We start from the raw sequence: 24,644 nt of genomic DNA, 5'->3' as shown, positions 1-24,644 counted from the left end.
CTTAGAGAAGGTAGCTCAACCTCTATCAAGTATGTGTAAATCTTATGCTTTGTCATGGCTGTTGTATCAGCAACAATCATTAACAGATACAATAATGTCATTGTCGAAGCATTTGTTTAGGCCTAGGTTTAAGTGTTCTTGGTTAAGTTAATTACCCTATGTGAATTTGTTAAATGGGAAGGAAAATCAGTTAACAGCGATTCCTGAAGCATTGGAGGTGAAACCCGTGAGGGCTAAAAGCTGTTTTTGTTAAAATAAAACATATGATGGAAAGGGGATGTTTATGGGAATATCAGATTGTGATGATTATATGATGACTTTGGGTAAGCATGAACATAAGGTTAGTAATGAGAAATATAATGTAACTTTTTATGTTCCAGTTAGTAAGAAGAGCAGGACTTTGATGGTGAAAGATCAGCTTGTGCCTGGTAATGTGACTATTGGGAATTTTAGAGATATTTGGTGGGTTTGTGGTGATAAAGCATATATATTCTTACCCTATGGATGGACAGGATGTTGTTATATGTCGACGTTGAAGCTTCCATATGAGGTTTTTACCATTAAAAGAGGGGAAGCACCGGACACAGATAAATCTGATTCTAGGTTTGGAAATAGGGTGAAAAGGGACATGGCGAAATTTCATAGTCTGGAAGCCTACCATTGGAGGATAAGTCTAGGAGAGAAGTGGGGACTTGGACTTTTTCCATGGTATGGTGTAACATTTTTGGCAGATCACATTGATAATATTACCTATACTTTGCAGGGTTTTGCAAATGAAACAATAAGAGGGTTTAACCTTCTGTTGAATACTCAAAGAAGTCACAGACTGACGCTGTTGAAACATGACACGGCTCTTGACTATGTTTTAGCAAAACAAGGTGGCTTATGTTTGGCTATGAATTTGACAGGGGATGATTGTTATACTTTGATCCCAGATAGTTCCGATAATATCACTAGTGTTATAGATGCATTGAAGAATATAAGGGATGCGTTTGGTAGATCTGAAGGAGCTGGATGGTCAGCGAAGGCTTGGTTGCAAGATCAGTTAGGCCCAGTGGGAGCAGTGATAGTTCAGATTTTAGTAGCAGCTCTGATAGCGCTGTGTGTGATGTTTTGCTTTTGTACTTTGTTATTAACTTTTGCGAAGGCTATGATATTGAGATGGGTTGGAGTTGTGATGCCTGGAGAAAACACTCAGATGCCGTTGTTAACTGTTACTGATCTAGATGAAGATGAACAAGTGGGACTGGATGGAGTATTGATGGATAGATATCCATTTTGAATATCCGATCATTTTTCACATGTTTTTAAATATTAGTGTGATTTTAGTATTTTGTGATGAATCAAAGGGGAGAAATGGAATGTGATTCATTTTATATATAATTGTATATATCATTTTTAGTTGATATTGATGTTTTAATTTGAATGTGTTGTTTTGCAAAATATACTGTTTGGTCTTTTCTTTTCTTCCAGAAGCAAATGGGGGAATGTGTAGAGGGGATTCAAATACTCAGACATGGACAATATGAATGGACTGGAGGAAGTGGAACAAGGAAGGTGTGGAAATGTTCAGATTCCATCATCGACGTTGCATTGGAAGTCGACACTGCTGAGGAGATGAAGTGTAGTGGACTACATTCCAGTATCTGCAATGATAAATAGACATATTTGCATGTGTAATACATAATTTGTGTCATATTCTTTCTGTATACATTTTTGAAGAATGATATTTGCTGTTATTGGGTACATGTGGGGATCTCAGATGTTTTTGTTTATTTCGTGGATGCTTAGGGATATTGGGTCTAGGCAGGGATAGAGAGAATCCACATGAGGGTCCGATGGGTCGACCAGCCTGAATGTGGACATTTTTGATTGTATTTTGTTTGCTGAGGCTGTCATGTGTATTCAAATTGCATCATATTCTAAAATGCATTGATAAAGATTTATGAATTGATCTGGAGTACTTAAGTGGTTGCCTGGGGCAGAGGGGCCGTGAGAGAATTTTACTGTCTTGATTGATGGATGGATATTTGGAAAGAAAGCTGCCAGACAGGTTTTTCGCTCTCACACTCCATAAAGATTTGTTCATATTTCATAGAAATGTATTTACACTCCATAGAAAAATTTGTTTTTGGTTTATTGTTAAAGATACTCAATAAGAGAAATTGTTATTTGTCATAATCCTATTCTTTTTGTTTTCGAGACTTAATTAGTCTCGAAGGGGGGAAATATGTGGTGTCTAAGCAATTTATGACTTTGCTAACGTTTGCAAATGGTATCTTAGAGGATGTTGATTCAGCTTAGGGAAGCATCTGGAGAGCAGTTCTATAGGGGCACCCTAAAACAGAGGAAGTCTGTTGTGTGGAGTCATGGGATTGGTCTGTAGGGGAAACCACCCATATCATGTTAAAGATTATAAATACTTGGTTGGGACAAAGGAGGACAGAACAACATATTAGATCGGGTCCGTTGTTCTCCAGATGCCTGCAGATGTCTGTAAATTTACGCTGAAATCTTTTGAAATAATAAACCTTTATAATCAAAGTACAGTGTAAGCGGACTCCTTGTTCTCACAGCATAATTAGCATCATTATTTAGATACTACATAGGTTTATGGTTTCTCACTCATCCCCCTCTCTATCTTGCCATCTCTCCCTCCCTCCCGCTCTGTTTCTCTCTCTCCCTTCTGTGTTCCTCAGGTGGTGTATTATCCAGGCTCATTGGGAGCAGTTGGAGGAGATGGAGTCTCTGTGTTGTAGAGAGGGGACACTGTTGTGCCAGCAGCATGATATGGTGAGAACTCAGCACTTTGTACATGCAAGTATTCCAAAGAGAGATATATCAATATACTAGCTGATAAATCATGGATCGGATTCATTAGATTCTTTGCGATTACTATTTCTGTTGGTGAATAGGACACTTGGTTTGAGAGTAGTGCTCTCCATTGACTGTCTACCATTTGTTGATTGCGACCAAAGAAAGATGGACAGAGGTCACCTCATGTATAACTTCTGATTGAGTTTCACTGTACATCCTAGAGGACTGAGGAGATGCTAGACAGTCATAATCTTCATCATGTCTCAGGAATACCAGACCAGATACAATTTTTGTGCCCAACCACAAGAATGTACACAGAAGTAATCTTAGGCCAACATTGACATTTGACAGTACAATAGGCCTCCTTGACAAACATTTCTCAGTCTTCGGTTATTCTGTCATGAACAGAGAAGATCCTAGTTTTCAGAATAGGAAATGTATTGCTGTCCGAGCAGCAGAGTCCCTGATTTTGCAGATAGCAGCTATTTTGAACATTTTGCAATGATTGTGTGATGCATATGTGGTTGTACCTACCTTAGTTGAATGCACTGATTGTAAGTTGCTCTGGGTAAGAGAAGACGGCCTGCTAAATGACTAAAATGTCAATGTAAAATGTACTGCTTTGCTTGTGTCCAGTGAAGATAGTCGTGGGGCAGGAATAAAATCCATTGGTCTCTTGATTGATAACTAACATTTTGGGTTTGAGCTCACAAAATAGTTTAATCACATTGTGTTTTCGCCCTATGTCTATATCAGACTGTAATACCTTCCTTTTCTTTGGTCATTTTGGTAGATAAGAATTAACATAAGATGTGATTCCCTTGAGCAGGGGTGGGTAACGTAAGGCCTGCGGGCCGACTTCGGCCCGTGAGCCCATTCAATCTGGCCCGCGGGAGGTTTGAGTAAAGGCTCAGACACACAAATAGCATTTGCTGGCCAAGAGTACTTAGCACCTCTGAACTTAATTTGCGAACCAAGTGCGCTGAATGATAAGCATACCAACACTAGATCCACATTCTGTGTTTTTTGGAGGTTAAAAAACACTACAGGCAACTTTTGAACATCTAAAACTAGACAAAGTATATAGAAATCATACATTTTCAAATAACTGCCCTTTTTCTGGCCCGCTAAAAAATATCTGTGCGACTCTCCTCTGAATTTTGAAATCCCGATGTGGTTGGCGATTTACTGCCACCTACAGTTATGGGGGTGGGGAGATGCTATACTAACCTCATGAATATGCATAGACCGTCTCGAATTTCAACAGGGACAACTCTGATATAAAGTGTTTTTTCTCAAAGTTGCCTGGATGTCACGTGCATAACACCCTAAGCATTATGAAACTTATATTAGATCAAATAAGCCACCTATCAAAATAGCAATACATTTTTTTCTTGACTAAATTCGACACTCTGTCATTGACCCCCCCCCCCCCCCCATACAAAAACTACTCAATTGCTAAAAAAAAAACATTCTTAAGAACAGGAGAATCTCTTTAATTATTCATGATCTGGACACATTTCGGGCTGAGGAAACCCTCTCTCTTCGCCTCTTTCTCTCTGACTGCGCTTTCCTGAGGTGGAGGGAGCAAGCACGTACACGAGCAGAGTGCGTAAAACCATCTGATCTGCTAGGCCTGTTGTGAGTGGCTGGTTCAGTTATTTAGGGTTGAACAACAGTGCGGTGGGTCACGTGACGGCATCTGCTGCTGGCTGAGCGAAGCGTGTTAACAGGTAAAGAAATAAAAAGGTTTGTTATGATAACATAAACGAAAAATACAGTGCGGGCAGTTGTTGTATGCGTTTGATCCACTTCACTGCAGTAATACTATTCGAGAAGAGACAGACTGGGCCATCATTTCACGTTACCAGTTAGCCACTTAAGTGCTAAAGTGACGACGAGGTGCGGATGGAGCTAGCGAGATGCAGCTAGCGAGATGCTAGCCCTGCCGTACCAATTGCATTGTTCGATCGTTTTCAAATGCTAGAAACATTTGCTAGTATGCTATCAGCTAACCCACGGGTCAAGTAGTAACTACTGGTTAGTTAGCCATGTTCACACGCTTCTAGTTAGCAAATAGTTTCGGGTTACATTATAGTACTTTATACAAGTTATACATAGCTGACGTTACTACATTGTATTAGTTAATTTAACATAAGTTGACGTGTGTGGAGTAACTCATGTTTCTGGTCGAATGTGAGCGACCAGTAGTAGCTAGCTAACTGGCTAATATTAGCCGGTTACACACAGACTTCCGTCCTCAACATTGTTTATTTTTATCTCAGAGAACTCAAGTGATCTGCTGTGAATTAACGTCGTAAGCATGCTTGTCTATGGGGCAGTATGGGATTAATACCTAAAACATTTGGATATTTAACGTTGAGGCAATTAGCTAGTTAGTTTGGGCTTTGTCCGATCTCAATTTGGACATTTGAACAAAGACTCTTTATTGGCAATGTTATAACTAACGTTAGTTAGCAAGTCAACGTTAGTCATCCTCTTGACATGTGAATCATCGAAATAAACAAGCGCTGAAGCTATAATTTTGGGATGCACTGATTCCTGCAAATCACGCAATCCTGCTAACAAATATTTTAGTAAGATTTATTTTCGTTCAATAACGAAGACGCTCGTCTAAATTAGCTACCTAACTACCCTAGCCTAATTTAGTAGTTAGTTAATATAATCAAAATCTGGTTTGTTCATGTTTTCCCACCCGGATTAGAGAACGCAGATGTCACAATATCTAATAATGGCAGTTGTTTTGTTAGCGAGACGAGTGCCAACAAGCCAGCTACGCACTACCATAATATTAAATTAATCAGTTGATTTTCCAACTGACGTTAGCTAACTACCTAGGCCATATATCCGCTTGCCAGTCCGTTAGCGAGGCCTAATTTAGCTAACTAACGTTAGTTGTTTTTATTAACTTCACGGGCACATTAACCCTTGGCACGTCGCAAATTCGTTTTTTGCAATCCCAAATGGCTGCCCATGATTTGGAATAGGCGCTGTGGGTTGCACAAGGCCCGAGTTAGAACTTTCAAAATAGCTGACTAAGCTACGTTAGCTACACGCACTAGCTTCATATTCACCGCCATACCAAACTACTTGGCCATGTCAATACAGAGCAACATAATTGCCCTGTTTTATAAGTAGTCAATACTCACAGTGCCATTTTATAAACTCGAGTCTATGATGTTCTAACCTTAGCCAGATGTATGTATGATGCTTGTTTGACCTGTACATCTAGCTATGTTTGTGAGACAGTTTTTGACTGCATGAGAGATGTAAGCTGACACCAGAACAACCACCCCCTGGTCTGGATGTCTAAATTTAAACATGAGGGGCAATGGATGGGGTTAGTCTTACATGGCACAGGCAAAGTTAACAAAAGCAAGGCTCCGTACTGTATACAGTACAGAGATCCAAGGCTTGTCTAGCAGGTTTAAATTATTGATGTCCCTTTCACTGATTGAAGATCCCCCATAATCTGTTTCAGATTTTTCTATTTTGTACATACATTGTTTTGTATATACTGTATATGATGACTTCAGTGGTCAGCAATCCAGCTCGAGGAACTCGGGACAGAGCGCTGCCCACTACCACACAAACCACACAGCCACAGAAACAGATACAAGTGAGTTTCATACACACTTTCAGAGTAGCGTCACAATGTACACTGTGTACCTTTTGGTTCTCATGTTATTCTTGCCATTACAGTAAACATTTTTTATGTGCATATCACTTTTTATAGTCTCATTACACAAGCCAACAATAGTTGCCGTGTGTGTAACTGCCCTCTTTGAATGCAGGCCACAGCAGAACAGATTCGGCTTGCCCAGATGATCTACGACAAAAATGATGCAGACTTTGAGGATAAGGTCAAACAGGTGAGTACAGTGTGAAACAAGTTGTGAAAATGTGGCATATTTATGTAGCCTAATCTGTGTATGATTAAGTACAGTACCAATGCACACTAGCCCCACACCTGTCTGTGTGGGTGTGTTTGTGTCAGTAAAGCTGAGTTGTTTATGTGCACACTTGCTGATTGTGTTCCCCCAGCTGATTGAGGTGACTGGGAAGACCCAAGATGAGTGCATGGTGGCCCTCCATGACTGCAATGAGGATGTCAACAGAGCCATCAATTTCCTGCTGGAAAGCACCTCTGACACAGTGAGGGTCCCCGCAGGCGCTCACGCGCACCCATGCTCTGACACATCCAGTGGCACGAACTCTCATTAAAGTGGTAATCTGTAGTTCAAACAACAACAGTGGACACCTCGCTACTGTTTTGGTAAACAGCTGAGTGATAGGGCTGAAGAAATGTAACCACTCTCAAATTCATAGACCGATTTATGGACTGACCATCCATGAGATAAAAATGATAGTTTTACCATGTTTTGTGGCTATAGTGTTTGTTTACATTGTTTACAAACAAAGGAGTAAAACACGGTTGTATTTTGGCTTCTGATGGAATGTGATAGTTGAACTAAGCTAATGTGGCATTTTTAAGTTCTATTCTTTAAGAATCCATGAGTATACATAATTGATTTAAAGGTAAACATTTTTGGGGGGGGGTGTACCAATTGCAGATAGCCCCTTTAACCACTTGACTAATCAGTACCAAGTTTGCACTCTATATTCTCAGAACCTAAATCTACTACCTATTTTCCAAGTTTGCTTATTTAGTGTTGAGTGTCTTCGTGTTTGCAATAAGTTATCTTTGTCTGTCAGACCTCCTGGGAGACAGTTGGGAAAAAGGCGCGAGGCCCGGGGAAGGAGGGAGTACCCTCGGAGATGAAGGACAACCGAGAGAAGAGAGGAGATCGCGATGCAAGCCGGGGCCGCGGGGTCCCCAACAGGAGGGGCCGTGGAACCAACCGTAGCAGAGAGGGTGAGAGGGACTCCCAAGGGAGAGATGTGATAGGAAGTGTGTTAGATAAATCCCATCTTTGTGTTTTTGAGTGTGTTGACTTGTATGTAATTGTTTCTCTCTTTGCCTCTCCTTTTAGTGCGGCCAGAGGAGAATGGGTTTGCAATGTGTTCTGTGGATAAAGTGGCCGACCGTGGTCGCAGGGAGAGGGGCGTTGTTGGCAGAGGTGAGTGTTACTGCTACTAAGAAATTGATGTACACTACACGCCCAAAAGTATGTGGACACCTGCTTGTTGAACATCTCATTCCAAAATCATGGGCATTAATAAGGAGTTGGTCCCCCCTTTGCTGCTATAACAGCCTCCACTCTTCTGGGAAGGCTTTCCACTAGATGTTGGAACATTGCTGCAGGGACTTGCTTCCATTCAGCCACAAGAGCATTAGTGTGGTCGGGCACTGATGTTGGGCGATTAGGCCTGGCTCGCAGTCGGCGTTCCAATTCATTCCAAGTTGTTCGATGGGGTTGAGGTCAGGGCTCTGTGCAGGCCAGTCAAGTTCTTCCACACCGATCTCAACAAACCATTTCTGTATGGACCTTGCTTTGTGCACGGGGGCGTTGTCATGCTGAAACAGGAAAGGACCTTCCCTAAACTGTTGCCACAAAGTTGGAAGCACAGAATCGTCTAGAATGTCAGTGTATGCTGTAGCGTTAAGATTTCCCTTCGCTGGAACTAAGGGGCCTAGCTCAAACCATTATTCCTCCTCCACCAAACTTTACAGTTGGCACTATGCATTGGGGCAGGTAGCGTTCTCCTGGTATCCGTCAAACCCAGATTCGTCCGTCGGACTGCCAGATGGTGAAGTGTGATTCATCATTCCAGAGGTGAATCTGCTCCAGAGTCCAATGGTGGCGAGCTTTACACCACTCCAGCCGACGCTTGGCATTGCCAATGGTGATCTTAGTGTTGTGTGCGGCTGCTCAGCCATGGAAACCCATTTCATGAAGCTCCCGGCAAACAATTATTGTGCTGACGTTGCTTCCAGAGGCAGTTTGGAACTCTGTAGTGAGTGTTGCATCCGAGGACAGACAATCTTTACGCGCTTCAGCACTCAGCGGTCCTGTTCTTTGAGCTTGTTTGGCCTACCGCTTTGCGGCTGATCCGTTGTTGCTCCTAGACGTTTCCACTTCACAATAACATCACTTACAGTTGACCGGGGCAGCTCTAACAGGGCAGAAATTTAACGAACCGACTTGTTGGAAAGTTGGCATCCTATGACGGTGCCACTTTGAAAGTCAATGAGCTCTTAAGTACGGGCCATTCTACTGCCAATGTTTGTCTGTGGAGACTGCATGGCTGTGTGCTCTATTTTATACACCTGTCAGCAACGGGTGTAGCTGAAATAGCCGAATCCACTAATTTGAAGGGTGTGTACACATACTTTTGGACATGTAGTGTATCTGAATTCTATAGCACTGATGCAATGCATATTATTCGATGTTGGTTATTTGATAAATCCATTGCATCGGGAGCGTTAGTGTGCAGATACATTCTTACTTTTCTAAGTGTTCTGTCTGCCTGCACCTTTGTCAAATCCGTTATGTTTTTTTTGCCCATTGTACTGTTACTGGCCAACATGACCCAATGTACCACCAAGCCTTGTTGTACCTTGCCACGCCCTGCACCACAATAAGATTCCACTTTGCCATGCTATACAACAGCCTCTACAATAATCCTCCCTGATCTTAGCTGTGCTAAACCCACTCGCTATAGTCGACCGTGCCCTTGTGTACCCGAAATGGCATGTAAAGTGGGTATTTGTGTATCTAGTTGGTGTAGGGTTTTAGTTGGCAATGTGTCCATTTGTGTCAGCAATTACTGCAAGTGCCATAACGTGTGATATGTACAGTGTCTTCAAAGTATTCGTACCCTTTGACTTATTCCACATTTTGTTGTTACAGCCTGAATTTAAAATGACATAATTTCTCAATACCCCATAATGACAGTGAAAACAACATGTTTTTATTTTGTAGCAAATTTATTGAAAATGAAATACAGAAATATCTAATTTACATAAGTATTCACACCTGAGTCAATACTTTGTATATGCACCTTGGGCGGTGATTACAGCATTGAGTCGTCTTGGGTATGTCTTTATCAGCTTTGCACATCTGGTTTTGGGGATTTTCTCCCATTATTCCTTGCAGATTTTCTCAAGCTCTTAAATTAGATGTGGAACGGCGGTGAACAGCAATCGTCAAGTCTTTACACAGACTGGCTGGGCCACTCAAGGACTTTCACATTCTAGTTCTGAAGCCATTCCAGCATTGCTTTGGCTGTATGCTTGGTCATTGTCCTGTTGGAATGTAAATCTTAGCCTCAGTCTGTCGTTTGCACTCTGAAGTAGGTTCTCCTCAAGGATTTGACTGTATTTGGCTCCATTCATTGTTCACTCTATGCTAATCAGTCTCCCAGTCCCTGCCGCTGAAAAGCTGTCACACCATGCTTCACGGTAGGGATGGTGTTAGACGGGTGTTGAGCTGTGCCTGGTTTTCTTCAGACATTGCAATTTGCTTTCAGGTCAAAGAGTTAAATTTGTGTTTCATCATACCAAAATCTTTTGCCTTATCTGTCTTTCACATGCCTTTTTGCAAACTTCAGGCGTGCTGTCATGTAACTTTTTCTCAGGAGTGGCTTCCGGCTGGCCTCTGTAGAAACTGTTGTCCTTCTGGCAGGTTCTCCCTTCTCAGCCAAGGAACTCTGTAGTTCTGTCAGAGTGCTTCTTGCCCGGTTGCTCAGTTTGGTCAGACGGCCAGCTCTAGTCTGAGTCTGGGTAGCTCCATATTATTTTCAATTTCTCAAGGATGGAGACCACTCTGCTCTTGGAAACTTTCAACACGATATAAATTGTTTTCTACCCTTCCCCAGATATATGCCTCATCACAATTCTATCTCAGAGATCTACGGACTGTTTCTTGGACTTGGATATGGTGTCTGCTCTGACATGCACTGTCAACTGTGGGACCTTATATGGACTGGTGTTTCTTTCTCAAATCATGTCCAAACAATTTAATTGGCCATAGGTTGACTCCAATCAAGTTGTAGTGACATCTCAAGGATGATCAAATGACATTGGATGCACCTGAGAGCAATTTGGAGTGTCATAGCAAAGGGATTTTAATGAATATGTAAATTAGGTTTCTGTATTTTATCTTCAATGCATTTGCAAAACATTTCTGAACATGTTTTCACTTTGTCATTATGGGGTGTTGTGTGTAGTTGTGTGAGAAATAAATATTTAATCCATTTTGAATTCAGGCTGTAACACAAAAAAATGTGGATTAAGTCAAGATATACGACTACTTTTTGAAGGCACTGTACTGTCCTGCAGCTGTTATAGAGCGGGGAGGGGTGGTGGACAAGCCAGGGAGGTTGTTTTGGTTGGGACAAAGTCAGACAGACATGCAGAGTGAGGGAGTGGAGTCATGAGTGATGGCAGTTGCTGTCTGTAAATGTATTTATCATATGTCCTAAGCTGTCTAGGCTAAGTCAATCCTTGTGTACTGATCTAAGACCTGTCAAATGCTGTCACTAATGCTGTCAGCCTGAAGTCTAAACACTGATTTCTGATAAGCAAGTAGTGTCAGGTTTTCAGTCTGTTCAAAATTCTCTACCAGTCTGCATGGGTAACTGACCCATAGCAACATACTCAACATACTGTACCATGCCCCCCCCCCAACCTGTTTTGAAGCAATACATATCAGACATTTGTGCAGAAAACATGTCTGTTTTAAAACGCACAGACATCAGGTGTGATTATTAGACTGGTGTGTGTCTTGCAGCAGAGGTCAGACGTAGTGTTTCTGTGTGTCTTTAGGGTTGGGGGGTCACGGAAGGGGAAGAGCAGCTGGTGGTAACAGGTTCTCCTCTCAGGGGATGGGGTGAGTTGAAGATCCACACTGGAGAAGATCTCCCGCTGTTCATGTCTATTCAGTTGTGTATTCTGTGGTTTTTGTGTGTGTGTGTGTGTAGACGTGGCTGTTTCACTGTATCATAGCATTGCTTAATAATGAAGATAATGATTACAAGCACATAGTTGAACCCCTAAACCACCTCTCCCCACCTAAGGATCTTCAACCCCGCCGACTACAACGCTAACTCTGGCGCATCTTGCCAGGAAACTTGGGAAGCAGAGGGGAACGAAGGTGGAGATGGTACAGGTGAATAGGGTTGGGTGGTATCTCGATTTTCATACAGTTTCTGTATGATCCCGGGGTATGCGGTGTTACTGAATGTGCACACAAGGGGTGCTATAAAAAAAACTCACAAAACATTGTGGCAACAGGGATCTTGATCCAGGAGGGGATTGAATGTCTCTGCTTAACCAAGAAGCTTGATCTTGACATCTAAGTCATGACTGTAAGTCGCTTTGGATAAAAGCGTCTGCTAAATGGCATATTATATTATCTAGCCACTTAGCTAGCAAGTTAGCAAACCAAATACAAACCCCCCCCCCCCTTACAGTAGATTCTATACGGTCAAATAGGTATGCCTGAGGTCTGAAATGTAGCCTGCTCCTTTTCGAAGTGTAGGTTTTAGAGCTTTAAAGCATGGTTGTAGTAGTATAGTCCTGGACACAGTTGGAGCAGTGCGGTTTGGCCTCAACCAGGATTGTGTTCATTAGGCACCGAAAAGGAAGAAGGGGACTACCTGGGTTTGTCCAATAAGAAACACAGTTGTTTTCCTTCGTGATACGTTGTAAAGCGTTTTCGCCGTGCGTCCCTAATGAACACAACTCTGAGTTGTGCTACTGACTAAGCTCTGTTGGACAGAGGGGTACCCCCCCAGGCATGATGACTAACTCGCGTACCCCTTCTGTCCCCTACCATCTCATAGGAGGAACATGGAGAGGCAACTTGGAAGACTGGGCCGCAGAAGACTGGAATGAGGATGTGAGTGATGGTCTCCACTTTTGACTTTGTTATAGTGGTTACACAAGCACACACACAAACGGTTCTCTTCCTGATATTTCTGTTTTTATCAACAGCTGTCTGAGACCAAAGTGTTCACTGCCTCTGCTCCTGCGAACCACATCACATCTGGACACAAGTAAGGGCTCCAATCTAATGCTCACAGCAAAGCAGACTTAACCCTGTGAAAAACACTATCTCTGTCATCTCTCACCCAGTCTTATAGCACGAATTCTCACAACAAAATAACAGTAAAATGGCTGGTTTTGGAATGTGACGGTTTCATAGTAATGATATGAGATGTGGGTGTATGTAATTGTTTCTCTGTATTGGCTTGTCAAATGATGGAGATGATGGTTACAAGCACATAGCTGAACCCTTTGTGTGTGGAATACCTCAATCTCCTTTCTTCTGGTTACTGAATTATTTTTCCATTGCATTCACTCTTCTCAACTTCTCATTGAGAGAGCGATATATAAATGAGAGGGGTATTATGAATAAATAGAAGTGATATTACATTGTGACAAAGCGGGGGAAAAGAAGCAGGATCAGGGTACAACACTAAACTATCCATTCAGTGTCCCATTTGTAAACTGTACTGGTTGTCGTCTTTCCTCTCCAGTGTGGACCTGGGCTCGCTGCTGCCGAAGACGGGCGGTGTGGAGCTGGGTGGCATGGAGCCCCCTGCCGCTGAGGGCGTGGGGGGCCAGAGCCTGGTGTTCACCAACTCCCACCACAACGGCACTCGCACCACCACACACAGCTATGCCAGCGCCGCTGCCAACAGCTATGCTAGTGCCGCCTCTGGTACCAGCTACGCCCACGGGGCCCTGGTAAGGCAGCCACACACACATCCTTTACATGTTTACACACGCGTATTCTTCTGCTTATACATACACACTAGTAATATGCTTTTAAGTGAAGTTACACACATCTGTACAGGCTTACTCACACAGACACACTATCAACTCTCTCCTCTCTCTCTGTCCGTCAGTCCTCAGTCCTGGGCTCTGTTTTTGGGGCTCTGAGTGGGCCCAAGCCGACCCCGGCTGAGGTCAGGATACCAGAGAAGCTCAACGGTCCCCGGCTCACCCCGCGGACCAATCAGCAGCTGGTCACCGCGGGCAACGGCAGTGTCGCCAAAGAATCCGGTCCACCTGCAGCTCAAGGCTCTGCTCCCATTTCTGCCTGCAAAATCAAGGCCCCGAGAGTGGAGAATGGCCCTGTTCCAACCTCTCACTGTAAGACACACACATGGGTACTATCATATGGAAAACCTTCAAGTGAAGTGTGGGTACATGTTATTGTTTGTCTGTATCGACTTGTCGAATAGGAGGAGATAATGATGGTTACAAGCACATAGCTGAATCTTAATATGTGAACTACTTCAATGACTGAATCTCCTTCCATCCTCAAATTGCATTCTTTCCCCCAATACATTATCACTCTGCTGAACTTCTCATTCTACCCCCCCCAAAAAGTAAAATGTATGGAGATCTAATGGTGACACAGTGGGGGGGACACAGCCTCATGGTACATAGCAAAGCTTCAGTCAGTGTCCCAATGTAAACTTTGCCACACACATAGCCAGTCCCAATTCACTCTTCCCGCCCTTCCCCTGGGTCCAAACCCATTTTGATGTTTGCAGATTTGATGAGTCAGATCTGTATTTACTGGACTGCTAATGCCACCAATAACCACTCTGTCGGGCGCTCTCCGTCTTCTCCAGTGGATCTAAAGATGCAACCAGAGCCGTCCGCTGTCCTCAGCCAGCTGGCCCAACGGCAGCAGCAGGCCCAGCAGAGCTCCCTGCCCCAGGCAGAGCCTCTGTCTCATCCCCCCCAGGTCCCTACTCCCCCAGGCCACTACGACGCCGGGCCCCTGCCTCCCAGAGACGGACCTTCCCTGGACCACCAGGCTCCCATGGCTGAACCCCCACAGAGGCTGATCAAGACCCAGAGACGCAGAGTACCTCCTCCTTCCAAGGTTAGGAAACGTATGTGGAAATAGAGGCTGCCTGCTCACTCAGAGGGTACATTCAATTAGTGTTTGTTTCTCAACCATTTGTAAACATATCTAAAAGTACTGTAGGTAAATGCAACTTAGCACGCTGTCAGACATTGGGTCTGAAATGTCTTCGAGCGTTTGTCTGAAAGGGATGGGATTTCATGTGTTAATGTCCCTCTCACCCTCTTTCTTAATCCCTCTTGCTCTCTCTCCTCAGATCCCCTCGTCTGCGGTGGAGATGCCAGGCTCAGCAGACGTGTCTGGTCTCAACGTGCAGTTTGGGGCCCTGGACTTTGGCTCTGAGCCCAGTGTGATTGACATGGGCCACCAGGCCGAGCCTGCCAGGGAGCCGGCCCCCATAGCCGTACCCCAGCCCCAAAGCAGCTCTTTCTCCAAACCTGGACCTGTCAGGTGTTTATTCATTGAATTTTTTGGCTTAATTAGTACCACTGTGTTGTATAGGGATAGAGGCCACGGTGAACTTGTTTTACGCTAACTCGTCCCTTTACCTTGTTGTTACAGTGAGCCCCTGGGCAGCTTGTCGTCCATGCCTCCGTCGATATCAGACCCCAGTTTCCCGTCTCTGGGCTTGCCCTGTGCCACGCTGTCCCCCTCCCTGGGTCTCCCCAGCGCCGCCCCACCCTCCTCCACCCCCTCAGCTACCAGAGTGGACAGTGGCCTCCCGCGGAGCATGCCCCCCCACCTGGGCTACCCCCAGAGCAAAGACGCCCCCGCCGCCCCTCTCACCGTGAGTCACCCACACTGCACTTGTCAGGTTTGGTCAACAGAGACAAACTGTCTCGATTAAAAAGACTACTACTCCTGTCACTCATAAATATTGAGATAATGATGGTTACAAGCACATATCTGACTCTTATTATGTGGAATACCTCAGTGACTGAATCTCCTATGGTCAACGGATACTTAAGACCCTCAGGTGTGATTTAATATTACTAGAGCTCTACTATAACAGCACTGTATAGCCGAGAACACCCTTTCAAAACGTGTGTTAGTGTAATCAAGGTGGCCCACTGATGAGAATGTCAATGTCTCCTTTCACAGAATGGCTATGGTGGCGTGAGGACACAGGGCCCACAGGACTGTAAGTACCCAGGAGAATTTGTGGTTGTCAAAGAAGAAACCCCTTTTGAAGGAAAAAGTGTTCTTATTTCATGGTTAAGACAAAAAGTACAGCATGCTTGCTTATCTGTCTCTTTCTCAGCGATGTCGTTGGCCTCTCGAACTCCTAAGCCCGAGTCGCCTCCCATGAGCAGTGACAGTGGCTCCGTCCACCATGTTCCCTCCCCAGCCCCCACACCCTCCCACTCCGCCCCTCTGCCATCCCTCAGCAGGTAAGCCCAGCACTCCCCTCCCCCCAGTCATTCTCATAACGGAGATGATGATGGTTACAAGCACATAGCTGAATCTTAATATGTGGACTACCTCAAAGACTGAATCTCCAATCTCCTCTATTGACTGACAAAATAATGAAGTCCTTGTAATGAGTTGGTTCAACCTTTTTAAAGTCTCATCGGATGATTTAGTAACGTTACCTGTTTTCTCTCCCACGGTCTCCAGTCATGTGACCAGTACATACTCGTCAGCATCTGCCCTCGCCACTAGCTCCTCCCTTACAGTAAGCACAGCGTCTTCTTTTGGGGATAATGTAAATCACGTCCGAAACTGATCTAAAATAAACACTGAAGGTGAAGAGGGGAAAAATGCAACCAAAAAAGCTAAACTGCTGTCAGGCCAACTCTCGCTCTCCCTCCACCCTATAGATGACAAGTGAGGAGAGCAGTAGTCTCCACACCTTCTCCTCTGGTCCTTCCATCAATGCCGCGGTTAGCAGCTCCAACGCCATGATGCATGTCCCCGGAGTGCCTGGTCTATCCGCCAACGGCAACACTGCCCTCTCAGCTGCCGGGCGCACTGCCCAACCACTGCTGAACACCACCTCTGGTGAGTCCAGGATAACCCTGCTGTCACACATAGGTTTGTTATGGTCACTTAACGGTCCTTCTCTCTCTCTGCTGTCGGTATTATTTCACTGTAGACCCGTGTGATTTTGACTCCCCTCTTTCTCTCTCATTCTTGTTCCACAGGCAAAGCCCCCCCTAACCTGGCTCAAGGAGTGCCCCCTCTGCTGGCTAATCAGTACATTATGGGCCCTGGAGGCCTGCTCCCCGCGTACCCGGTAACTACGCCAACCCTCTTTATTTTTCTCTTGCTTGCTCTCGTTCTTTGTTTCCATGAATTCCCATCCATTTCTCTTTACCAGTCTTGTTTTCCCCAAGTCTTTCTCTCACCGGCCTGCCATCACACCCTTTCTCTCGCTCTGTCTCTCTCGCTCTCTCTTCCCTTTCATACCATTGGTTCTTGGTTGAATATTTGGATTATTTCAGTTGACCTGTTTCATTTGTTTGTTGTACCGCTCTAAAGCAGATCTATGGATATGAGGACCTACAGATGCTGCAGTCTCGTCTGCCTATGGTGAGCGACCTTTCACACATGGAACATCACTTACTACGTCAATGAAGAGCAATGCAGCACACATTTCTGTTTGCCCAGATGGACTCTCGCACGGTCTCTGGTTTAGATGTAGATTTAGTAGACCCAAACATAAATAAATGTTCATGATTAATATTGCATATCTGTGTCCCTGTCATGATATGGAGATGATGGTTACAAGCACATGGCTGAATCATAATATATGGACTTCCTCAATGACTGTTGAATCTGATTATTTGGTGTGTCTCCTGGTGTCTATTTCTCTGTAGGACTACTATGGAGTCGCATTCCCTGGTACAACTGCAACGATGCCTGGCAGAGATGGGTTAGCCAACAATCCATACTCAGGTAAAGCTTGTTCCACACTCATTTACAAATGCACTCTTCTCGGAGGCCAGAACCAGCTCTTGGGTGCACACCATAATATGGAGATAATGATGGTTACAAGCACATAGCTGAATCTTAATTTGTGGACTACCTCAATGACTGAATCTCCCATCTCCTCTGACCAACAGTATAATTAAAGCTTGATTTACTTCTGGTGGTGGAAGTGGCTGAATTGAGCAGAAATAGCTAATTCAGCTCCTACCAACTACTCATACTCACACCTACAGTGCCTTGGATGTGTAGATGGATGATAAATCAATTTAAGCAGTTTTGAATTCAGGTTGGAAGACAAAATGTGGAGTAAGTCAAGGGATATAAATACTTGCTCTCATTCCCTCTTATGCATTTGCCTGTTCTCAGAGGGGAATTCCGACCCGGGTTAAGCACACGTAAATGGAACCTAATTCCCTTTTTATGCACTTCTCTCTACACGTATTCTGACCTTGAATTTAAGCATGAGAATAGCATGCTATTCACCCGCTATTCGTTGGGGGTGGAGATCAAATAAATTAATCTGTGGGGGAGGTGTCTACAGATATTTTAAATTTTAGTCATTTAGCAGACGCTTTTATCCAGAGCGACTTACAGTTAGTGAGTGCATACATTTTCATACAGATATGCCATATTTGGACCTTGACTTAATTCCCTCCTAATTCCAGCACCTTTACGCACGATGAAACGATTAAGGTCGAGCAACCTGTCGGTTCCAAGTGGAACAACAGCTACTTCATTATTTCCTATGTAAATAACACCATTCTCCATGCGTTGTAATTTTCTAATTGGTAAGAGCTAGGTAAATGAGTAAGCCCTTTGGATAAGGGGATTGTAAATATAAATGACAATTGTTTTAGATCTATTTTACCTTATGATCGCTGGAGACTAATGTGAAACCAGTCATATGGCAGCAAACTGAAGCATATCACCATCCTTTTCCACAGTGAAGTTGATGAAATGCTGGCCTTTTAACTTGGGATCAAATTGCGGTCCAAACTATAGGCTTCTATAGCCATGCACAAATAACAGTATTGAGCCAAACCCAGAGTTAATTTATGATTTCTATAATGTTTTAATTACACTGAACAAAAATATAAATGCAACATGCAATGATTTCAAAGATTTTACTGAGTTTTTTTGTATTTATTAAGGATCCCCATTAGCTGCTGCCAAGGCAGCAGCTACTCTTCCTGGTGTCCTGCAACAGTAAGGCAGTTATATACAATAATATTACATGACATATTTCATAACACTTTACCCAATACATTTAGTGTGTTCCCTCAGGCCACTACTCCACTATCACATATTTACAATACAACATCCATGTGTACGTGTGTGTAGAGTGAGTTACAGTTCATAGAAGGAAATCAGTCAATTAAATAAATTAGGCCCTAATCTATGGATTTCACATGACTGGGAATACAGATATGCATTTGTTGGTCAGCGATACATGTTGCGTGGATTCGGCTATTTCAGCCACACCCGTTGCTGACTGGCATAAAATATTGAGTACACACCCATAAAATCTTCATAGACAAACATTGGCAGTAGAATGTCCTTGCTGAAGAGCTCAGTGACTTTCAACGTGGCACCGTCATAGGATGCCATCTTTCCAACAATTCAGTTCATCAAATATCTGCCCTGCTAGAGCTGCCCCGGTCAACTGTAAGTGCTGTTATTGTGAAGTGGAAATATCTAGGAACAACAATGGCTCAGCCGCGAAATGGTAGTCCACGCAAGATCACAGAATGGGGGGGGACCAACTCCATATTAATGCCCATGATTTTGGAATGAGATGTTCGACGAGCACTTTTGGTCATGTAGTGTACATAAAAAAAAAAAAGTAGGGATCAGAAAGGTGTGTATCAGAAAACCAGTCAGTATCTGACCACTGTTTGCCTCATGCAGCACGACACCTCTCCATCGCATAGAGTTGATCAGGCTGTTGATTGTGGAATGTTGTCCCACTCCTCTTCAATGGCTGTGCGAAGTTGCTGAATATTGGCCGGAACTGGAACATGCTGTCGTGCACGTCGATCCAGAGAATCCCAAACATGCTCAATGGGTGACATGTCTGGTGAGTATGCAGGCCATGGCAGAACTGGGACATTTTCAGCTTCAAGGAATTGTGTACAGATCCTTGCGACATGGGGCCATGCATTATCATGCTGTGACATAAGGTGATGGCGGTGGATGAATGGCACGACAATGGCCTCAGGATTTCGTCACGGTATCTCTGTGCATTCAAATTGCTATCGATAAAATGCAATTGTGTTTGTTGTCCGTAGCTTATGCCTGCCCATACCATAACCCCACTGCCACCATGGGGCACTCTGTTCACAACGTTGACATCAGCAAACTGCGCCGACACAACACCATACACGTTTCAACTGCCCAGTACAGTTGAAACCGGGATTCATCCACGAAGAGTTCACTTTTTCAGCGTGCCAGTGGCCGTCGAAGGTGAGCATTTGCCCACTGAAGTCGGTTATGATGGCGAACTGCAGTCAGCTCAACCCCGGTGAGGACGAAGAGCATGCAGATGAGCTTCCCTGTGGCGGTTTCTGACATAGTGCAGAAATTCTTCGGTTGTGCAAACCCACAGTTGAATCAGCTGTCCGGGTGACTGGTCTCAGACAATCACGCAGGTGAAAAAGACTGATGTGGTTGTGAGGCCGGTTGGACGTACTGTCAAATTCTCTAAAACAATGTTGGAGGCGGCTCATGGTAGAGAAATGAGAGAAATACGCTTTTTGTGCACATGGAACATTTCGGAGATCTTTTATTTCAGCTCATGAAACATGGGACCAACACTTTACATGTTGCGTTTATTTGTTGTTTTTGTTATAATTTGTCTTATGTAAAATATTAGCCCTCATCTGTAGCCACCGTCAGTTATACCCACATACATTTATAACTGTTAGACGTTAGTGTTAGTTTACCTTTATTTCCTCTGTCACGTTCGTGTGGTTGTTCCTGAGGATCGCTAGCAATAGTGGATCATATTAGACTAACGTATTACAAGTTGTGCAATAATTTGGGACATGTAGCCTATTTGAATCATTATGGAACGCAGACCATACGTAGCAGTTTAAACCTGCCACACGGTTCATGACAACTGGACCGTTGTCATCACAGTTCCATGATTAGTGAGGATTATTAGTGAAGATTTATAGGACTATTGTTCAACCCCTATTTTGTTTTAGGTGAAGCGACCAAGTTTGGCCGAGGGGACTCATCGTCCCCAGCTCCCCCCACCAGCCTGTCGCAAGGTCCCTCCGCTCAGCCCCAGCAGCCCCCCCAGGCTCAGAGCCAAGGTCTGGGACAGAGCCAGGGCCAGCAGACCCAGAACCAGGCCTTCCTCAACCCACCTCTGCCCCCGGGCTACGGCTACACCGGCCTTCCTTACTACGCCGGCATGCCCGGGGTGCCCAGCGCCTTCCAGTATGGCCCCACCGTCTTCGTGCCTCCGGCCTCGGCCAAGCAGCCCAACATGGGCCTGGGGAACCCCTCCAGCCAGTACCACCAACAGCATCAGCCCAGCTACGGCCAGCATGCGTATGGAACAGGTGTGTGTGTCAGTGAGCGAGATTGAACTGAAATCACAAACCGTGTGTGTGGCTGAGAGGGAGAGTTCTTGCTTAGCGAGCATGGCCCCACCCCCCTGCAGGATATAGTCGCTGTTCACATGCTATTCTAGCCAGTTGCCTTATTGCTTCTCTCTTGGTTCTTCTTCTTCCCCTTACCCCTCCCCCTTCCTCTGCTGTCCTTTTTACTCTCCCCCTCCACTTTACTCATTCCTCCTGGTCCTCTTCCATTCCTCCTCTCTCTCAGCTTTTGACGACCTATCTCAGGGCCACGCGGGGGAGTACAGTAAGGGAGGGTACGGAGGCTCTGCCCAGTCACAGGCCAAATCAGCTGGCAGCGGGCCAGGGAAAGGTACACTCACTGAACTCAGCTGCCCCAGGACGCACCCCCCTTCCCCTCCCCGCCCCCTTCACTGATCAGCTGTGATATACTACTTATACTACTGTTCTGAAACCCCCCTCACTACTAACCAAGAAATACTCCCTCAGTCACTATTAACTCTTGAAATGGTGAACTCCCTCACTAGAAATGTTGAACATTGCCTACTGGCGCCGTGCCACCTCGTGGGGGCAAACTGACATGTTGTTCGACGTGTCCTCTCGCTCACAGCTCCAGGTTTGTCCGGCTCAGGCAGCAGTGGAGGGGTGCCTGATATGGGTGCTTCAATGTACAGCAAGACACAGGTGAGCTCAGTGACACTCAGTATACCATGGCCCATGATGAAGTCAGTCCACACCTGGTTTATAGTTGTTGCTGTTAGTGTTGTCGTGATACCATGAAGCAAGGGAAACAAAACATGATGCAGATTTAATTTTTTGAGGAAAAACAATCCTAATGTTGGAAAAGAATCTGCCTTATTTTCCAAGCTATAGCACACAATATTTTACAAAATTAGTTTTTAAAGGTTTAGTCTGTTTCATGTTTTCTTTTTTGCCAAAGAAAATGGTATAGTATCATGATACTGGTATCGTGACATCATTAGTTGCTCTATAGTTGTTTAGGCGTTTTAGCCAATGATGTGTATAGAAATCATTGGTTTCAGCCAGGGCATGTCTGAGAAAAAGTGGCTTTAATTGAAACGGCTGGTTGGATTAATTGAGTTTAAGACCACCTCAGTACAACAGGTTTGAAACATGATTTTTATTTTATTTTACCTTTATTTAACTAGGCAAGTCAGTTAAGAACAAATTCTTATTTACAATGACGGCCTACACCAGCCAAACCCGGATGACGCTGGGCCAATTGTGCGCCGCCCTATGGGACTCCCAATCACGGCCGGTTGTGATACAGCTTGGAATCGAACCAGGGGGTCTGTAGTGACGCCTCAAGCACTGAGATGCAGTGCCTTAGACCGCTGCGCCACTATGAATGAGGATAAATTCAGGATCATACCTCTTATGCTCAGACATTACATAATATAATGGTCCTCTCCAACAACCTCTGCCCCCCCCCACCCAACCCCAGTCTTTTGATAAGCAGGGCTTCCACACGGGAACGCCCCCTCCCTTCAGCCTGCCGTCTGCCCTCGGGGGCACGGGCCCTCTGAACCCCGGCGGTGCCCCCGGTTATGCCCCGCCACCCTTCCTCCACATTCTGCCTGCCCACCAGCAGCCCCACTCCCAGCTGCTGCACCACCACCTCGCCCAAGACGGACAGGTAACACCCCCTCAACCTGTTGTTAATGAACACCAAACACTTACAATCTCCACCTGTTGTTAATAAACACCATAGACATACATGGACTTAGTGTGGGAGCTGGACCACAGTGGTTCAGACTGCCTCCATTAAAGATGAGTGACTTCCGCCGGATTGCCAAGGTTTTAATGCAGTCTGTCAAGATGGGGCGTAAGACTGACGTTACCGTTAACATACCATTAACATATAAATAAGTGGAGATGAGTTTCTGGAATGGGTTCCAATGAGTTTTGACTAGGAAGGGCTGTTTCTGTATATTACCATCTTGCGCAAACAACTTTTCTACCCTCTAGTTAATACCCCTCTCCCTAGTTTAACCCAATAGCCAATAATTGACTGTGGTGTGTGTGTGCGCTTTGTCTCCCCCTGTAGGGTGGTCCGGGTCAGCGCAACCAGTCCAGCAGCATTCAGCAGAAGAGCCAGAGCAACAAGTCCAGTTATGGCAGCCCTTACTGGGCCAACTGAAGGGTACACCTGGGGAGTCTGTCCTGGCCCCCCATCATAAAGGCTCTCTGTGTGTGTGTGTGTGTGAAGCTAAACAAAAACGCACTACCCAAACATCCCCCCTCCAACTCCCCCCACTACCCAAACATCCCCCCTCCTCATACATTTTTATTTGTTTTCCCTTTTCAAATTGGTTGTACATGTAAGATATTTATGTATGTATTTATATATATATATACTGTATATGTAATAGTAGAACATGAAATGTGGTTGCTGCATTTTATTTTTGAAAGACGTTTTTGTTTACTTTTTCAAAACTGCAGGAAGTCATTACAAAAATAATAAATATGAGAATTCCTATAGAGGAAAAGGAGAGCTTCAGCACTGAACGAAATGATGACATCTCAGATGGGGGGTTTCCACATTAACAAACTGCGTTTGTCTCCTTTTTTATACACAACTCTTGAGTTACCCAGCTTATCCCCCTCATTTTCACCCTCGTTTTAAAACTTCATTTTGTGGCTGTAGGTCTCTTCCCTCCATCCTTCACTCAGTTTTCTGATTGGGTGGCTCTGGAGAGTGGGGCTGCCTCTGTGCCCTCCCCCACATCAATACCCCTCAAAGACCTGCCCATTAAAATTGTATTTTTTAATTTCATTTTAACCGTTTCCATCTGAATAAAAGTTCTGAGCAGTAACTATCTTGCCCAAGTTCTTTCTCCCCGTCTTGTTTGTGAGGGCAGACTGGACTTGGATGTTGTGATGAATGTGTGATTTGTTGTGTTGACCCCATCCCGACCAAGGCTCGAACTGACCAGGGCTACTACTGCACAACAACTCCTTCATACTTGAGCGCCATCCATACCACTGACCCAGCAAAGCAGAGATGTTTATTGCACAGTGGCTAATCTTGAGGCGAAAGAAACGCACACCTGTTTAGGCGAGGTGCTGGCTAGCGGAGTCGAACACTTGAAAAATAAAAGGAGAGCCTCACTAGGAGCTCAAATGCAATTTAATGACCAACATTTCGACAGATGACAGCTTGTCTGTCAACGTTGGTTATTAAATTATTGCATCTGAGCTCTTAGAGTGTGAGGTTTTCCTTTTATTTTTCTGTTGCACAATGGCTGACACTAGCACACACACAGCTAACTTGGTTAGCAATTTTAATTTCGCATTGGTTAAACATGCACAATACTCATCCTCAGAAACCCTAGCAAAATCTCTGGAAATGCTCAAGTTGTAGCAGTTTCAGCTAGATCTCACATTTCTGTAGAAAGAATGGTCAAAACCGCATAAGCAGCCTTAATCTTAACAAATGTTAGTTGAATGTAACCGATATGTACACGGAGTAAAA

At 44.5% G+C, this 24,644-nt stretch overlaps 1 protein-coding gene across 6 annotated transcripts; it reads left to right on the top strand.

Annotated features, from left to right (window-relative positions):
* Nucleotides 1-4,494: 4,494 nt before the first annotated feature.
* On the top strand, nt 4,495-23,985 carry LOC311141277 (ubiquitin-associated protein 2-like). 6 transcript variants are annotated; one of them, XM_084176549.1, is made up of 27 exons: nt 4,495-4,550; nt 6,320-6,457; nt 6,633-6,710; nt 6,883-6,993; nt 7,555-7,714; nt 7,833-7,919; nt 11,570-11,633; nt 11,821-11,912; nt 12,589-12,644; nt 12,740-12,801; nt 13,285-13,495; nt 13,657-13,903; nt 14,392-14,648; nt 14,887-15,080; nt 15,192-15,417; nt 15,732-15,771; nt 15,892-16,021; nt 16,248-16,305; nt 16,451-16,631; nt 16,775-16,866; nt 17,112-17,162; nt 17,450-17,528; nt 20,768-21,130; nt 21,396-21,500; nt 21,759-21,832; nt 22,614-22,805; nt 23,217-23,985. In XM_084176549.1, the coding sequence occupies exons 2-27, from the start codon at nt 6,362-6,364 to the stop codon at nt 23,307-23,309; spliced, it is 3,399 nt and encodes a 1,132-aa protein (XP_084032675.1). In that variant the 5' UTR covers nt 4,495-4,550; nt 6,320-6,361; the 3' UTR covers nt 23,310-23,985. The 6 variants fall into 6 exon arrangements, with proteins under 6 accessions (XP_084032675.1, XP_084032678.1, XP_084032679.1 ...); XM_084176550.1 differs by having other exon boundaries at nt 4,544-4,566; XM_084176551.1 differs by lacking the exon at nt 4,495-4,550 and adding an exon at nt 4,837-4,857.
* The last annotated feature ends 659 nt before the right edge of the window (nt 23,986-24,644 follow it).

Source organism: Coregonus lavaretus (assembly GCF_964263955.1).
Source record: "Coregonus lavaretus genome assembly, chromosome: 14".
Taxonomy (NCBI): Eukaryota; Metazoa; Chordata; class Actinopteri; order Salmoniformes; family Salmonidae; genus Coregonus; species Coregonus lavaretus.
This window is presented reverse-complemented; position numbering and strand designations above follow the sequence as displayed.

What these genes read in the sequence shown, in the direction of transcription:
- LOC311141277 (XM_084176549.1), top strand. Translation starts at nt 6,362, where the DNA reads ATGATGACTTCAGTGGTCAGCAATCCAGCTCGAGGAACTCGGGACAGA. An exon ending in AACCAACCGTAGCAGAGAGG is followed by an intron (nt 7,715 to 7,832) that starts GTGAGAGGGACT and finishes CTCTCCTTTTAG; the next exon opens with TGCGGCCAGAGGAGAATGGG. An exon ending in CCCCCGCCGCCCCTCTCACC is followed by an intron (nt 15,418 to 15,731) that starts GTGAGTCACCCA and finishes CTCCTTTCACAG; the next exon opens with AATGGCTATGGTGGCGTGAG.